Raw genomic sequence first — 18,341 nt, 5'->3', positions numbered from 1 at the left:
GTTTTTTCACTGGTCTCACTTAGTTGAAGCCTTAGTTTTCATTAACTACAACAGTAATACTCAAAGCGTGGTCTGCGAGCCACCAGTGGTCTGTGAGAGGATGTCATAAAAAAGTCAAATTATTTATCAGTGTTTCTCAAATCACCCTCATCTGACTTCCAAAACAAAGTTATGAATACAGATAATTGTTTTCTAAATTAAAAGCGAATCAAATGTAGCCTAAATAAACCTAAGAGTAGACTTTTATTGAATTTGTCTATGCAAACCCAAGTTTTGTGTCACCATCTCTATACAGCTAGGTTACCTAGGTTGCCTATTGTCATATCAAAGACCTCACGTGACTTGTAAATTGTGGTGGAAATGAAGTAGAATAGCTAACTAATCAGAAACGAAGAGTGAAACGAAACAAAACAAAGTGTGACATGAACAGTTCTAAAATACGACAATGGCAAAATACGACTGAAGAGAGAAGCTGGAGAAACGACGACCAGTGTTGGCAACAAGATGCAAAGACATTCTGTTAGCATCAAGCTGTTAGCACCATTTGTAATATACTGCAGACTTAAAATATAATAATATTGTAATATAGGCTGTTTAAACATTTTTTTTTTTTTTTTAGGGTGGGAGTGAGAAACTGGCCAGCTGGTTATGTGATCCATGATTTTTTTTTTTTTTTTAATGATGAAGTGGTCCCTGGTGTGTAAAAGTTTGAGAACCCCTGAACTAGAATAACCCTGGTTTGCTACATCTTTTATTTTCCTTTTCTGATGTTTCTTTTACAGGTATTTAATGGCCTGGCAATCCTAGCCTCCTTTGCCTCCAACGATGACCCATATCAGGGCCCCCGAGACATCACGACCCCAGAACGAATGGTATATATCAGACTCAAAATTCTGTTAACCCTTAAGTTATCGCTTTGAGATCTGATAAACTTCAACGTGCATTTGACATCATTTTCACATTTTTATAATTTAAATAATATATTGACAATATAAAAACATGATTCAAAATGAATGAAAGCCTCATGCATATCATTGTTTTTTTGTTTTTGCACAAACACATTACAGGTGGATAGGGTTTAAAGTCTTACATTTTCCTGCTTTTACTACATCAACGTTTCTTCCTTCTATTACAGGCTGATTATCTGCAGCCAAAACTCCTGGGAATTCTGGCCTTCTTCAACATGCAGCTGCTCAGCTCCAGTGCTGGAGAGAAAGACCGAAAGAAGCTGGTGAGTTTTCTAGTACAGAGGGAGCTTATGATGTCATCACTAATAATAATCTATGTGTTTGTTCAGAATGTTTACAGTATTGGTTTAAAGCAGGGGTAGCCAACCCTGGTCCTGGAGAGCCACTATCCTGCATGTTTTAGATGTGTCCCTCTTCCAACACACCTGATTCAAATGATAAGCCTACGTTCAAGCTCTGCAGAAGCGTGATAACGACCGTCAGGAGTGGTGGAAGAGGGTAACATCTGAACCATGCAGGATAGTGGCTCTCCAGGACCAAGGTTGGCCACGCCTGGTTTAAAGGGTACCTGCAATGCAAAAATCAAAATCTTACCAAATGTATTTTTCTCATATCTAGTCAAAATATCTCATCACATTTAAATTAAGACATAATCACTTAAAGAGTAACTTGTAAGAAGAGATATAAGAACTTATTTTTAGACAATAGATTTTGAAAATCTTATTTCAAGAAATCTTCCCAAGATCATTTTTACTTGTTCCATTGGCAGATTTTTTGGCTTAATTCAATATTTATTTTGCTTAATTAAAGCACAAACAAAAAAAAATAAAATAAAAAAAAAATAGATGACACATTATTGGCCATTGCTGGGTCGCGGCTCTAGGACAGTGGTGGAGTGTAAAGCTTACAGCTGCACACACAACAAGCGCTAACACATGGTTTCCACTCAATCTCACTCACTGACTGCTGCTTGTTTACTTGCACTCCATCACCTGGAAACAACAACGGTACATCCCTCCTGCCCGGCAATGGCTGCTCCCGTAGGTTCTGCCCCTGCCCGTAATTCATGTAATAAGAAGGTCCAGTGTGGTGCATTTATGGCAAATTCGTTTTTTACTAAATTTACACCTCTTTTGCTAATAAGTAACACACAAAGCACACTTAATGCTGTAAGCATGACCAGTAAAGGTCCACTTTATTGAGTGTCAGCCTTAGTCTTGACTAAAACACTGTATTGTAAGTTGCTGTTATGCATGCCGGTTGAAGTCTAATGCTGTCTTTCTACTTAATTTCTCCTTAGTTTAGTCCTTTTTCAGAGGAGCTCATGTACTTGTTTACTCTTCTTTGTGCAGGCTCTGACCAGTGTCATGGCTCTAATGCGTCTGATGGGCTCCAAACACATCAGTTCAGTCAGAGTAAAAATGATGACGACACTCCGCACAGGCCTGCGATACAGAGAGGACTTCCCTCTGCTCTGCTGCCAGTCAGTACAAACACTACCAAACTAATCTGATACGTCACACGGTGGAAACACCCCTGTCTGTTACCTGACTCTGAGTTTGTCTTCCTACTTCCTGTGTGGACAAGGACATGGGAGTGTTTTGTCCGGAGCGTGGAGTCTGCACATCTGGGTCCTCTCCTGAGTCATGTGATCGTTGCCCTCCTCCCCCTGATCCCTCTGCAGCCGAAAGAAACTGCTGCTATCATCCGATTTCTTATACTGGAAAACAGGTAACACACAGATATAGAAAAGAATACATAAATACAACAATGCAGAAAAGCTAAACAGTGTTTAATACTGAATCAGACAAATTGGGATGATGTGGAAAATGTGTGTGAAAAATAAAAAAACAGATGTCTAAAGGCATTTGTGGTGGCCGAGAATACATGTTCTCTCTATGATGGTCCATCAGAAGCACCTCCAAAGCCAAAGAGGACAAATTAAAACTCAGTATAATAGATATGGAATAGTGTCCCATAGGTGGAGACCAAGTGTATGGACAGATGTCCTTCCTAGAGATCCTCAGCCCATCTTTGTTCCTGAATGTCTGTGCATTTCCTAGATACTCCTTTTAAATCATGTAAAAAAAAAAGTCCTTACAACAGCCTTAGAAACTGCTGCTTTTTATTTTCGTGTGAATCTTCCATATCGTTCAAACTTTTAATTACCAAACATTGTATTTCCCTTACTTTCCACACATTAGTTAAAGTTGTCTCTGCTTTTTTCTTGAAAACAGTGATTAATGTAGGCGTAATTGCGATTTTCAGGGAAGAAGTCAATGACTATCTGCACGAGATTTACTTTCTTCCAGACCATCCTGAGCTCAAAGACATCCACACTGTTCTGCAGAACTACAAGAAGGTCAGTTAGAAGAGTTGCAATGATGACGGTGATAAAAATCCAATTAAATTTGTAGATAATGACAAAGACATGTCCAAAAAGTCACTGTGTTTGGTTTGGCTTTCAGCTGACTGCCAGCAGCAGTGATCTGGCTGCGGCGCTGCAGCTCTCTATGAGGGCCGTCCAACATGAAAACGTTGACGTCAGGATCCATGCACTGACCAGCCTCAGGGACATGATGCACAGCAACCAGGTGTGTATACAAACCCACACACTCGCATGTTCTCAGATGAGCTAAGGTGAACTGGATACAATGCCTTAAAGCTGTAATATCAAACATTTCCTCATTAAACACCTGAAAACAACTATGTCTATGTTTTATATTTGTGGACAGGAGTGCTTATTTACATTTTATCATATTTCCAACAGTGTTCAAATTCAGACAAATAAAAACTGGATAAAAACTTCAAGTTTAATATAAATAATATAGAATAAGTAATGATAGAAATGCCGCAATATTTGACAGTCAGTGCAGCACAGCAGCACCAAGAAACAAGAGCTAATTTCTTCATATATTTCAATATCGATCCAACTTGGTGCAATGCTAAAGTACATGGTAAAGAAATATGTAATAGCTTTTTGTTAAATGTTTGTTAAATGTTTCACACCTAGTCAGATGCAGGGACCACACACACTAATTGTTCTTTACTTGCGACTTTAGTCAGAGTGAACAATTGACTTCAGTATCAGCATCAGCATTTACACTCTTTTCACTGTAAAACACGTAGATGGACAAGTGAAACTTCATTTCTGTATAATGCATATTTTTCAGAGTGGCACTTCTGCTGTTTTAAACTGAAATTTGTTTTCAAAAAAGCACCAGATTTTCATCTCCGTGCTCCTATACTCTGATCTTAACATGAATAGAATAATCTTCATCGTCTCTATTACAGGAACAATGAAAATCAGTTAGCAGCTCTCTTCCGTTTAGCAGCAGGTTCTTAAAGTGTAACAACATGTAAAAAAAAAAAAAAAAAAAAACCCAACATATTATTGCATTAGGTAATGCTACTCAGAATGAAATGACATAATGAATAACAAGTGGTAGCAGTCACAACAAATCCTGCCCCTTGCACGTATTGTAGCTTATTTTGGCAATGATCCAGTTGGTCATGTCTATGTATGTGCTGATGTCAGCATAGACATAGACAGCATAGAAAAATTTTGGCCATTATAAGTAAATGGGGAAAAAAGAAGATTTAAAAAATTTCTTTAAAAAATGTGAACTTTGTCTTACTTTTCCCAAAATGTAATCACATCTATTCTGGATCACTGACGAGCTATAAACCCAATTTGGTTTGAATTCAACCAATAGTTTTGATGTTACAGACATGTGAAATTTTGCCCATTATAAGTAAATGGGAAAAAAAAGATTTTAAAAATTCATAAGACATTTGAACTTTGATCTACTGTTCCCAAAATGTAATCAGATGTATTCTGGGCCACTGGCAAACTGTAAACCCAATTTGGTATGAATTCAACCAATGGTTTTGCTGCTAGAGTGTTAATAAACAAAAAAAGCAACAAACCGAACCAAAAACAATACCCCTGGCCTCCCCTTCGAGGTAAAAATGTTAGTACATTAACTCTTCAAATCATGGCTGATATGTTTTCAGCAATGGAGGTGAAAACAAGAATTCCCATGATCCTACACTACATTCCAATGTTATCATACTACATCTTTTGTTTTTGTCTTGACCCTTAGCAGCAGAAATTTCATGATAGTCAAATCTCAGTGTGTTAAACTGCTGTGGTTCATCTCCAGTTGTTTATATATCTACCAAATACATGTTTATTTCGTTTCCAACCTCCACACCGCCCACAGTGCTGACACTGTTTTACTGTGTGTGTGTGCGTGTGTGTGTGTGTGTGTGTGTGTGTGTGTGTGTGTGTGTGTAATTGTACTGTACTGTGTGGACTACAGGAGTGGCTGCTGAGGCAGGTTTGTGCGAGTGAGGCGGTGGAGCCCGTTATCTCCAGTTTGGTGGCAGTGCTGCTGAAGGGCTGCCAGGACTCGTCTCCAGAGGCCAGGCTCCTCTGTGGGGAGTGTCTGGGGGAGCTGGGGGCGGTGGATCCCGGACGACTGGACCTGTCACACACACACACTAATGGGGACCGCAACACCTTTGTGGTAGGCTGGACTTAACCATGTGCATTATGAAATATATACACAATGAGCCTCATTTATTTTTCAGATGTAACTGTTGAGCTGATGTAATGACAACGACAAAGGCATAACATGCACTAACAGAACAAATAAGAATAAGTTAAAATGAGGAGAATAATACATAATCCATCATGCCCACTGCCGTTAGAGTCTACAACACTGCAGTCTGATGGCTCAAGGAATGATGATTATTCATTCATTTATTCTGTTTTTGTGTGATTTTATCTCTTTATTTATATTGAGCTGCTGAAAAAAATACATTTCCCCATGGATTCAATAAAGTTAATCTGTATCTGTATAAAACAAAGAAAATTTCAGGGTACAAACAGACACTTGCATGTCTTTTAACCATGACTTTAAATTAATTTTAAATGAACAATATGTGTCACAATCTCAAATAAGCATGTGTGAGTAGCTCTTACTGGCAATACTAACTTATAACATAATAAATCATAACATGACAACATCAAAAAAAAATAAAATGTAGGATTTACTAGTTTTTTTGTGCAGGCGGTCCATAAAGCATCTTTACAATTTAACAAATTTATTACAAAAGCAAATGAATAGACAAATCTGTGGAAATTATTACAAGATGAAAAGTAGATAATGAAGTTTTTTTTGCCTCATTTAACACACCTCTTTATGGGACCATTAGACGATACTGGATTTGTTTCCATGTTGGCTGTATCATAGCCACATCAATGGTGTCAATGGCATCAGCGATCTTTTGCTTCAGGTCATTGTTGTCCCGTATCTTTGTTCGATACATGAGATCTTTAACATAACCCCATAAACAGAAATCCAGGGCAGTGACATCTGGTGAATAAGGTGTTCAGAGAATTGGGGAGTCCCTTCCAATTCACCAGTCTTAAAATATTTGATTTAGGAACACAACCAACATGCAGTCCCCAGTGTGGTGGTGCACCATGAACCTGGAACATGATGGTTGGTTGAAGGTCATCCAGTTGTGGTGTCACATATTCAGTCAAAAGGTCAAAGATAAACATTTGCAGTAATTGATCTCTTGTTGAAGAAAATTGGACCAGTGATTCGATTGCACATGATCCCACAATGTGATTAAAAAACTTAACTTGATAACCACTGAGTACATAGAACAAATTTGATTAACATATCTCATCAATTGCTTTGGTAATAAATGTTTTCAATTTTAAAGAGACCTTGTGGACACCCTGTATATTCTACAGAGCCTAACTGAAATTTTTGTCGAATGAATGAATGAATGAATTGCTATTTATTGTCATTTGACAGCACAGAGTACATCAAACGAGATTGCTATCGATGATTAGGGACATCGGGCTGCCGCAACTGGTGCACTGCCACAGAACCCTTTTCTTCGAAATTTGCAGTGAAGAACACAGGATAATGCAAAGCACAATTATAAGACCTCATACAGTTTTCACACATTACATGTGGACACATGCTGGTATGTTTTCATGGATTTGATAGGATTCGGGGGATAGGGTAAAAAAAAAAAAAACAGAGTTTGAGAGCAGACAAGAGTTGGAGTTGGGGCAGGGGAGAATGTGTGTGCGTATCGAGTTTAAGTCTTGTCTATTTACCACCAAACAGATAACCCTGTGAATACGTTTATTTTTTAATTATTCTGATAAGATTGGTGAGTACTCTAACAATTTCCGAAAAAAAAGAAAACATTTATTTGTATTTGTGACAGAGTGGTGTTGATGATCCTAATTTTGCCTACGACCTCTTGACGGAACTGATTCGAACGTTTTTGGCCTATGCTGATGACGTCAGAGCACAGGACTCTGCTGCTTATGCAATTCAGGTACCACTGCACATATATACACTTTTATACATATATTTTTAACCCTTTTGAGTGTAAAAATCCTAACTGCGTGTTGCACATGTTGCGTAGGAGCTGCTGTCCATTTTTGAGTGTAGAGAGGGTCGAAGTGACTCACCTGGCCGCCGTCTGTGGAGAAGATTCCCAGAGCAAATGCAAGAAATACTTGAACCTCACCTCAGCAGCAGGTATTTATGTGACTGAGATATAGGCATCAGTTTTCTGCCAGTTTGTCTGATAAACTGTTAAAGCTGTAAAGCAAAAGTGAAATGTCCTCTTCACCTTTTCCCCTCTTCGTTCAATTCATTTTTCACTTTTTCTTGATTTCACCTGAATCTTTCTTCCCATCATCTCCATTTGTACTTGCAGATATAAGAGCAGTCAGAAGGAGGTGAACTGGTCAAAACTGAAGAAGCCGGTCTATCTAAGCAGCAGAGGCAGTAAATTTTCTGATTGGTCAGCCACATGGGCCGGATATCTTATCAGCAAGGTCAGCTACCATCTCCTGCTCTGCTCATTTTTTAGTTGATGCATGAATGGATAAGGTGCAGGGATGGTGTTCTCTGATTGGCTGTTAGGCTGTTAGCTGCTATGGCATTAACAGCTAAGATTATGCCTATATGTATTAGACATGTTTGAGAGAGTAGTTGTTTTCTACCACTCTCAACATATTTGAATCAAACACTAGCAAAATGAAGCATCATTCACATGTTAAATACGACACAATTTGTGTCACTAGATTTTAGTGAGTTACATTTTTACCTCATTCCATTTATCTGACAGGTGTAATGAAGCTTATATTGTATGAGCTTTACTTTAGATTTAAGATTAAAATGTGAATATCAGTAGAGGTGAAACGCTGGGCTGACTAACCAAAACATTCACCAGAAAATTTGAAAATGGTTTGAGTGAAGTACACTAATTTCATGAATTTGACATGAATTTGTGAAATGTAAAATTTACACTGAAGTTATTAACAATCAATGGTGTCAAAATCATTTTCATTCAGGTGTCACATACAACCCAATTCAATCTCATGTGGGTTGGACCAGTAAAATCGTAATTTAGTAAAAAAAAAAAAAAAGTTAAATTACATGAAAATGTTTGCATTTACAAACTATCGTTTCACAGAAAAATATGAATAATCTGAATAAATACGAACAACCTTAAGAGAAGTAAGTTCAATTTTAACAATATTGTGTCTGTCATTGAATATTTTATGTATTTATAGATCCACTGTGATCTGTAACTTGTAATGTACATCTGTAAATGATCACCTGAGGCATAATATTGTTGACATTGCACTTGTTTTTCTTAATTAATTTCAGCTTGTTTGTGGTTGTTCATGTTATTCACATTTTTTGAATGATAGTTTGTAGACATTTTCATGATGTAATTTTGCTTTTTGCACTCTAAAACATAGAAAAATGTTTGGAGTTGACATTATTTATAGGTTATTAAGTTATTATTTCACTGGTCTGGCCCACTTGAGATCATATTGGGCTGAAAGTAGCCCCTGAACTAAAATGAGTTTAATTGAGAAGATCACGCTTTTCTGTAGTGGTGTCACTTTTACGTCTGAGATTATTTGTGAAATCTGATAACTCATCCCATGATAAAGAAACCTGTGATTTATGCTTTCAGTAGAAGTCACACTTGGTTAGTGCAGTTCATTTGGACTACCTGTCAGCAGCAAAGTCAAGTCTCAAGTCCAAAACTGACCTCTGTGTTAACATCATATAGACTTTTAGGTAGTGATTTCAGCTAATAATTTTATAAACAGCTAACAGATGTAGTGTGTGTGTCTCTTTATAGTCTGTGTCTTTATCATCTGTGTGGTGTATTTTGTTCTACTTCATCAACATGTGTAAAAGAGCGATGTTAAGTATGTTTAGAATTTGCAAGATTAGGATATATTTCAGTTTGGTAGTATTTAATAAACCCGTCACAGCTGCAGAAACTACCGAACAGAGTAGAGCGTCCATCCAGGCATTCGAACATCAACTGTAATTTTTAGTCATTTATTGAATTGTCCTTTCACAGACTGCTTTCTGAAAATTGATTGTCTTGATTTGTCAAACGTGGTTTAATGTTTTCCAGGTGAGACATGAGCTGGCCAGTAAGGTGTTCACATGCTGTAGTTTTATCATCAAACATGACTATAAGGTCACCATCTACCTGCTGCCTCACATTCTGCTGTACATGCTGCTGGGCTGCACCCCTGCAGAGCAGCAGGAGGTAAGAACACGCCCCCAACACCCAGGAGACAAATGACAGGACGGACAGCAGACGAATACAACAACATAACCACACGTGTCTTCTGCAGGTTACAGAGGAAATGCTGGCCGTGTTGACGGAGGGTGATGGACGAGGAGTTGGGCGGGGTCAGGAGACTGCCTCCAGCCTATCACAGCTCAGCACTCAGACTGTGTTCAGTATGTTGTCTCACCTCACACAGTGGAGCCGCCATGTCCTCTACTCAAAGCCAAAACATAACGGTAAGTGGACATTTCAGGTTTAAGGGTAACAATTATTCATCAGTAGCTGTAGGATGAACCTGACAACAGCGTGGACAAGAAGTTAACTGTGGGTTATATGTCATGTTTTTAATTACAACCACAGTTCAAGTGTGATTTTGGTTTTTGGAATGGACTAGAGAGCACAAAGAGAACAGGCAGCTGATGAAGTTTGCTTTTTGTGCATTTAACACACAGTATTGCCTTGAAAATAACACTAGATCCATATTTTGGTATTTTAATTTCATTAGTTATTTGAGTTAGATTAAACATTAATTAACTAAAGATGAATTATGTGGTTAGATTAAAGATCAAATAAAGTTTTGTAATAGGCAGTGAATGCCAACTTTATAATAACACTTAAAATTCAAATGTTTAAATCAGCATTTCAACATCCAGTTGTGAAGTTTACAAATTCTGACTCTTGATTTCCCAGCAGTCTTCTGTCATCATGTTCTCTTAACTTAAAGGCAGCTGATGGAAGTACTGGGAAAGTCTCAAATCTGGCATGACGTATTGGAGAGTTGTTTTTTTGTTTAAGCTGTAGCAATTCATCAACTAATTGATTACCAGACATCACTTAATTGGTTTGATTTTTTTGTTTTGTTTTGTTTTGTTTTTTGTGCCAACATTTTTGTGATTCCAGCGTCTTAAATTAGAGTATTTTCAGGCTTTTTACCTATCAGAACAAATAAGCCATTTGCAGGTATCATTCTGGACTTTGAGAAGCACCATTTAATGTTTTTCACCATTTTCTGAGATTTCATTGACCAAACAACCACTTGATTTACTGAGAAAACAATCATCAGACACACGACAAAGAAATCATGTTTATCCGCAAAAGTTTAATATCGTTTCAGCCTTTCGCCCACATGACACTGGCGTTTCGGTGCCCTGAAACGATGTTTTTGGAAAACGGGTCCCAGAGCGAAAAAATCTCCCAACACCACCCTCATGTTGCTGTATGGATAGACAAAACACCACTTTTTGGAAACGATGACACCATGGTACCATGTGATCAGAAGAAGAAAACCTTGGACATAATCTCATGTACATGCTCACTGCATTCTTCTGTGATTTTAAAGCATCCTGTGGCTCTGTCTGTGTTTGTGTACAGTGCCATATATAGTTGAGGCATACATATTATTCCATTTTAACCCAGTTTTCCTGTTTCCTGCTGGACACAGATATTTCTTGAAACGATACGTGTATGGAGGCGGAACTTTTAGAATACGCAAAAGAAAAATACCATGAGCGTTGTCGTCTGGACGTAGCCTAACTGTTAGTGAAAACAATCATCACTCCTACTTCTAGTTCTGAATAAGTTAAAAGTGACTGGTTGAAATTAGAGACTGTGGACATGTGTAAAATCTATCACAATAACCTACTCCATAAAGCCACTGATTAGCTCAGAGTCACACCTCAGTTTCATTAACCAGTGTATTAATATTTTTGTCTGTTCGTTTCCAGAGCCATTTATTTATGTTTAATTGAATGTCTATGATGTTCCCTGCAGAGAGTGGGGAGTATCAGCGTGTGGTGGCCTTCCTAAAGGGTATCCCACAAGATGTTCTGGCCAAAGCGTCTCTGCGATCTAAAGCCTACACTCGAGCTGTCATGCACTTTGAAGCGTACATCCTAGAAAACAAGGAGAACATTCAGGACCATCTCACTTTCCTGCAGGTAAATGTATTTACTTTTGCTCATGTTCAGAGACAAACCAGTTGTTAAATTCTCAGCTCATCATTTAGTTTTTTGTTCACTTTCTGTAGACACTGTATGCCGCGATGCATGAACCTGATGGAGTGAGGGGAGTCAATGCCTTGAGGAGGGAGGAGCCGTCGTTACGGGAACAGATACTTGAGCATGAGAGTATCGGTCTCCTCCGGGATGCAACTGCCTGCTACGACCGAGCCATACAGCTGGAGTCAGACCAGGTACATGTACACGTAGTCCACATACAGTACAGTATACGTACACACTTAGATTAGGCTCCAGGTCAAGGTAATGCTGTGCTTTGGTGTTTTTTTTCCACAGATCGGTCATTATCATGGGGTGATGACCTCTATGCTTGGCCTGGGGCAGCTCTCCACAGTCATCACCCAAGTTAACGGAGTCTTGGCCAATAAGTAAGACACACACACGGGAAAACAACTCACCAAGGCCCTCTCAGTTCACATCATTGATTTAAAAAAGTATAAAAACTTCTACTAAATTCATTGGTTGAGCTCTTGTGTAAATACTTTATAATAACAAATTAGTTAAGTTTGATCCTTTTTATCATTTTTTTCATAATTTTTTCTTTTCACTGGTCTGAGTCAAAATTTCACATCCAAGAAAGACTAAGGATCATGTCCTTGTTTTATTCTTTTAAGTAGCTGTTGCTGGATATTTACAGGAATAAACAGCTGCACTTTATCTTCTGTGCTGATGTTTAATACACATTTCACTTCAGTCTGGTGGAAAAATAATTAGGAAAAACGTTCACATTTACAAAAAAATATCATAATTAATCCAGTGTTTTGACCAGAGCTTTAGGATTTTGCCCATGAATTTAACTGGAATTTTTACATGAATTTTGTCAAAAAAAATCAAAAACAAAAAAAACACACACCATGAATTGAGAAAAGCTTTGAAATTTAGGTGATTTCGGATGGAATGGTGCTCAAAATCAACAAATACACACTGGTCACTTTATTAGGTACACCATACTGGTACTTGGTCTACCTCATAAAGTGGCTGGTCAGTGTATGTTCTGCTGCTGAGGTGCTGTTGACTTCCTATTAACGCAAACCACTCTGACTATTCTCACCTGACCTTTGGCATCTGTCATTCCCTGGACATTTACTCTTTTTTAAACAAGACTCTGTTAATGGCAGAGATGGTTGTGTGTTAAAATCCCATTAGATCAGCAGTTTCTGAAATGCTAAATAAAATTACTTCAATATACTTTATTGAACAGAACAGTTCATTTTCATTTCTAAATATGATTGGCTTATTAGCTATTTGTGCTAATGTTGAGTTTACCAGGTGTACCTAATACAGTGGCAAGTTAATACATGATTATAATAGTTGAACTGAATGGATTAATTGAAGTTTTTTCATGGTAATATTGTACACTCACCACTTAACTAACAGTCAATATGCATTTACTAGCTTGTTTAATCTATATATTATCCTCAAAACATACACTTAACTGGACTTGAACTGTTCTTGTCAATGAACATAACAGACATTTGTATACTACTTCATTCAGGCCCCAGTGGAAGTCAGAGCTGAACACCTACAGAGTGGAAGCAGCCTGGAAGCTTGGACAGTGGGACCTGCTTGAGGATTATTTAAGTTCAGGTGAGAAAGCCCCTGTATACATCAACAAATGTGTCATATTTAACATCAATCAATCAAATTTTATTTATATGGGGCCACATCATAACAAACGTTATTTCATGACACTTTACATTAAGAGCTGGTCTAAACTAGAGTCAAAGGGCCTGATTTACTAAAGGTTTGCGCGTGTAAAAATATGCACAAACTTGACTGCGTAAGCAAAAACATGTTGAAGCTTATCTACTAACAGGGTGCATCGAGGTTTGTGCCTCTCAAATGGGCAAAACAGCTTGCGCAATCCATTTAGCGTGTTTGCCCTGATGAATATGCAATATGGGTGTTTCTGCCAGAATGCACAAAATTACTGGGAGGAGTAAATGAAAATATTTATTTAGCGCGTGTAATGTGATTTACTAAACCTGAAACTGATTGCGGTGGCTGATTTTGCGTCTATATTTAGCGCGTCTGAAAGGCAGGTTTGAACTTCGCGCAAAACTGGCTGCAGTAGTTGTGGTGAGGAGGAGGCATAGGCACAACGCAGAGAACCAATCTGTTCTGATCACATCAACATTTTTGGAATGACGGAAGAAAAACAAATAATAATTTGAGACATATGGCCCCCACTTTATGGGCCTGCCCCCCACGCCCGGTTCCACCAGTGGGACATCACCATTAGGCTAGGACCGACTACTGAGAGACGACTCGGGGATGGGACGGGTTCTAGCACTGCACAACACACATGCACACACACAGACACACACACAGCGATGTCCACGGTGTTGTGACTGGGCTCCTGAACCTTCTATATAAGCACTGATGTGGAGGGTTTTCTCTCATGCCCATGGACTTAAAAGTTTTCGTTCACCATGCAGAGCGACATAAAGAGAGAAGGTATTTATTTCACTAATAACACACTTCACCACTGATAAACAACAACAGAGAAATACCTATTCACCCCTCTGTGTGGAAAAAGAGCACCTTCATATTTATGAGTGCTGGCATATCCCAGAGGAGTTTTTACAGCGGACTGTCTCCATGACGACAACCAGTAGCGCACGCAAAATCCTCATTTAATTAGGGCGGCCTCCAAGACTTTGCACCTGGGGTCATTTGCACAAGCAATCTTAGTTGATCACCTCTGACACGCAAATAAATAGCACGCACATATTTTAGCACGAGCAAGCACATTTGCGCCCGTTATTTGTGATCGTAGTGAATCAGGCCCTTAATGAGCCAATTGACAGACACCAACAGAATCCTCCAGGATCAAACACGTGATGACAGTGGCAAGGAAAGCTACCTTTAAAAGGCAGAAACCTGGAGGATGGTTGTCTGCCTTGACCAGTTGGAATTAAAGAAGCAACAAAGAATAAAAAGTTCAACTTGGGCCAAACTGACTGTCCTGTACCAATGCTTAGCTATAAGCTTGTTATCCTTACTCACTCAACTAGTCCTTTGCACTGCTACTTCATTTCCAGATTGTCTGTCCAGTAACTGGGGCATACGACTCAGTCAGTTGCTGCTCGCTGCTAAAAAGCAGGACACTGACACATTTTATGAGAAGCTGAAAGTGGTGAGGAAGGAGCAGGTGGTTCCTCTGTCAGCTGCCAGCTACGAGTGTGGAACCTACCAGAGAGGATACGAGTACATCATCAGGTACAGTCCAGTGGTTATATGGTATTTATCATAATTAGTAGGAATTGTGTTAATGCAAAATGCTTGCCTGTGCTCAGGCTCCATATGCTCAGTGAGTTGGAGCATACCTTCACTGAACTGCAGAAGCAGAAGCAGGGTTTGGCCCCCAGCCTCAGCCAACAGCCTCTACACTGGTCCGAGAGACTAGAGATGACCCAGAATTCTTTCAGGGCTAAAGAGCCAATCCTGGCTCTCCGTCGTGCCTTGCTCAGCCTGGGATCACAGTAAGAATGCCACTGCTCAGTACAAGAAAAATTGATCATATCTCAATTTTATCAGACTGGTCATGACTTTTGGGAAAAGGTTTGTAGTTTTGATTATACAGGGACAAATCTACAAAACAAAATCTACATAGAGCCAATAATTCAAACTGCAGTAGATTTTATCAAAGCACACCCACCTTGAGTTTCAACTTGACATGTAGTCTCTCCTATCACAAAACAGGCAATTATAGAAGTAATAATTTACAACTGTTTATTATTAAGTTACTTTGATCAAATACAGGCAAGAGCAAGTGATCAGTGATTAATAATTACAGCTGTCAATCATGTCCTTAACCCTCCTATGTCTCTGAAAACACCTGTGATTAAAAAAAAAGCTGCATAAATGGGATAGATTTTCTACAGCCTTAAACACAGGCAAAGAGTAGATGCATTAGCTTCATGTCATCTCAGACCACTTGTACTTCAATGTGCTGAAAGAACTGTGGAATTTTTGCCCAATGACATAAAAAAACTTTTAGTGCCACTTTAATTAAAGGTAAATCAAAGCATGATCAGTGTTGACCATCATCATGTTAATCATCATCGTTGTCCAGACCATATCATAAATCCTAGTTTTGTATTTGCTGTGGAGGCCTGTGTTTCAGGAGCTGGTGGGGGAGTGCTGGTTACAGAGTGCGCGGGTGGCCAGAAAAGCAGGACACCACCAGACGGCCTTTAATGCTCTACTGAACGCAGAGAACACTCATCTTGCTGAGCTGGTCACTGAGAAAGCCAAGTGGCTCTGGTCCAAGGTACAGAAGTAACTTTTATATTAACTTGAAATTATTCTGAAAAAATGCATACAGTACAATGAAAAAGTGTTATGATAGCATTAGGTTTGTTGATTTACCAGTGTTATAATGACTATACATACAGATAAAGTTGATTATCCACAGAGGGAAATTCAATGTCCAGCAGCATGAGAAAATGAAAGAAAGCAAAATAAAATAACTATGGAACTATTTACAGAACATTTAATCGCCTGTCTATAGTCTGTATTTTCAGTTTGGTCTCCAATCTATCTTACACATCTTTTTGTCTTTTGTTTCTGTATCAGAATCAACTACAACGTACATGTAAAGAGTATTATAAATAAACAACTTGGAAAGAAAGTGGCAAATAGAGCGTGAGACCCATTTACACTCTGCATGGTGTGAACTCTTTTGGGCAGATCATGAGATTACTGAGGAAGTCTTAAAGACAACTGACCCAAAAAAGTCCAAGATGTACTAATTCCAAACAAGTTATCTCACCAGCCAGTAGGCTATGAGCTGTTATGAAGGTGCTGTGTCTAGTGTCATCCTTGTCTTTGTCGTCATCTTTGTTAGCAATTTCTTCAAACAACGTGGATTCATTTCAGAATTTTATATGTAGATTCCTTGAGATAATTTCTACAAAGTCTGATCACAGTTTTGAGAAATTTTGATTAAAAATTTTTGACAAATTTTTTTAAGTATTAAAAATTTGCCTTTCCTTATAATGGGCCATATTTTAATGTTGTATAACATGGAAATGGTTAGAGATATCAATATAGTTACTACTGAGCACTGATAGGAAGTCATATATGGACTTTCATCTAATTCGTTCAGTTCTCCTTCTGTGAAAGTACCACCCACTTCTATTGGGAAATTGATCTCCTGCATCAAGACCACAAGACTCTAACACAGCGGCAGAATCTGACAACCTCGCAAATTCAGCTTGTCATTGATTCTTGATAAAACGTACCGGTGAGATACAGAGACATTGGTCCTATTTTTATAACATGTCTAACACCATAACGACCCTCTGTGTGGATCAGGGCGACGTGCACCAGTCTCTGATCGTCCTGCAGAAGGGCGTGGCCCAGTGTTTCCCTGACGACCAGCCCATAACAGACCCACGCCGTCTGCAGACCAAGGGGAAGGCCATGCTGCTGGTGGGACGCTTTATGGAGGAGACAGCCAACTTTGAGTCTAATGCCATCATGAAGGCGTACAAGGTACCAACTCTTATAATTCAGCCTCCAAATGACAAATGTGTAAGGTTCTTTATGTCACACAAATACAATAAAGAAATATTACAGTACCAGTTAGTGTTTCCACCATTTGGTAAAACTAAAGGAATGGCTGTGTTTGTGTTTTTCAGGATGTGACTAATCTTCTGCCTGAATGGGAGGATGGCAACTTCTACCTCGCCAAGTATTACGACAAAGTAATGCCAATGGTGACTGATAACAAACTGGAGAAACAGGGCAACCTCATCCGCTACATCGTCACATACTTTGGAAAGTAAGAAGAATGAGATAGTTTACAACATATGCCCAGTTATTTAATCAGTTATCATGTAACTTCAACAAATGTTGTACAAGTGCCTGGAAAACTGGTCAATACTTTACTCCAGTGTATACATACTGTAATTTATGAGAGTTTTAGGGCCACACTAAGCAGAAATATGTGATATCATTACAATAAATATATATATTTTTAGAAACAAAAACATTGAAAAAAACATGAAAATTATGAGAATGAAATCATCATAATTATTCATTCAATTTGCAATTGTCTGGAGGATTTCAATATAAACAACAGCCTTAAAAACAAATTAGCTTTATCAGACATCATGGAAGTGGTTCACCCGGGGTGAGGCTCCGATGACACACTCTGGTTTGACAACTGCATCATTTCTGGAAGTGGAGGACTGCTTTCTCACTCTCCCTGATTTTATTTTTCTGCAAATTTCTCTGTCAGGGGATGAATGAGGGATTATCTTATCTTGTCTTAAAATGGAGCAAAATACAGAGAAATGGGCCAACAGGGAAATCTAGGCTTTATTGAGCCGATATTTACAACAGGATTTAGATGCATTAAAGTGAAATACTGAATTCTGCTTTTCCTTTCAACTTAATGAGGTTACGTATCCTCCACAGCATGAAGCAATTCAAAAAAGAAGCTTGAACAAAACTACAAAAAAAATAAAAGATCACAACAACCAAAGTGGATTAAATTGGAAAAAAAACAGTGGTATATATTATTACAAAGGAGTCAGTATTTATGATGGGGTCATACTTATCAAGAAATTATTTATAATATGAAAAAAAAGAAAATACAATTATGAGAAGAAATTGAAAATAATTTAATGTAATAATATGATAATGATGCTATTACAAGATAATTCTTAATAGAAATTCAGGAAATCATATA

The 18,341-nt window shown here is 38.3% G+C and overlaps 1 protein-coding gene across 1 annotated transcript in view; it reads left to right on the top strand.

Moving 5' to 3' along the window:
- atr (ATR checkpoint kinase) overlaps positions 1 to 18,341 on the top strand; it is a 43,411-nt gene that overhangs the window by 13,742 nt on the left and 11,328 nt on the right. Inside the window, exons 17-37 of the mRNA XM_030126462.1 lie at positions 783 to 872; positions 1,136 to 1,231; positions 2,321 to 2,451; positions 2,556 to 2,699; positions 3,237 to 3,330; positions 3,437 to 3,562; positions 5,294 to 5,500; positions 7,230 to 7,343; positions 7,434 to 7,549; positions 7,731 to 7,851; positions 9,462 to 9,599; positions 9,688 to 9,859; positions 11,394 to 11,560; positions 11,650 to 11,814; positions 11,915 to 12,006; positions 13,134 to 13,225; positions 14,683 to 14,860; positions 14,938 to 15,123; positions 15,755 to 15,914; positions 16,961 to 17,140; positions 17,287 to 17,429. Of these exons, the coding sequence (XP_029982322.1) occupies positions 783 to 872; positions 1,136 to 1,231; positions 2,321 to 2,451; positions 2,556 to 2,699; positions 3,237 to 3,330; positions 3,437 to 3,562; positions 5,294 to 5,500; positions 7,230 to 7,343; positions 7,434 to 7,549; positions 7,731 to 7,851; positions 9,462 to 9,599; positions 9,688 to 9,859; positions 11,394 to 11,560; positions 11,650 to 11,814; positions 11,915 to 12,006; positions 13,134 to 13,225; positions 14,683 to 14,860; positions 14,938 to 15,123; positions 15,755 to 15,914; positions 16,961 to 17,140; positions 17,287 to 17,429 (2,912 nt within the window). The remainder of the gene's footprint in view (positions 1 to 782; positions 873 to 1,135; positions 1,232 to 2,320; positions 2,452 to 2,555; positions 2,700 to 3,236; positions 3,331 to 3,436; positions 3,563 to 5,293; positions 5,501 to 7,229; positions 7,344 to 7,433; positions 7,550 to 7,730; positions 7,852 to 9,461; positions 9,600 to 9,687; positions 9,860 to 11,393; positions 11,561 to 11,649; positions 11,815 to 11,914; positions 12,007 to 13,133; positions 13,226 to 14,682; positions 14,861 to 14,937; positions 15,124 to 15,754; positions 15,915 to 16,960; positions 17,141 to 17,286; positions 17,430 to 18,341) is intronic.

The sequence above is a fragment of the Sphaeramia orbicularis genome, chromosome 22 (genome assembly GCF_902148855.1).
Source record: "Sphaeramia orbicularis chromosome 22, fSphaOr1.1, whole genome shotgun sequence".
NCBI lineage: Eukaryota > Metazoa > Chordata > Actinopteri > Kurtiformes > Apogonidae > Sphaeramia > Sphaeramia orbicularis.
Note: the sequence above shows the minus strand (reverse complement) of the source record. Positions and strands in the feature narration are given on the sequence as shown.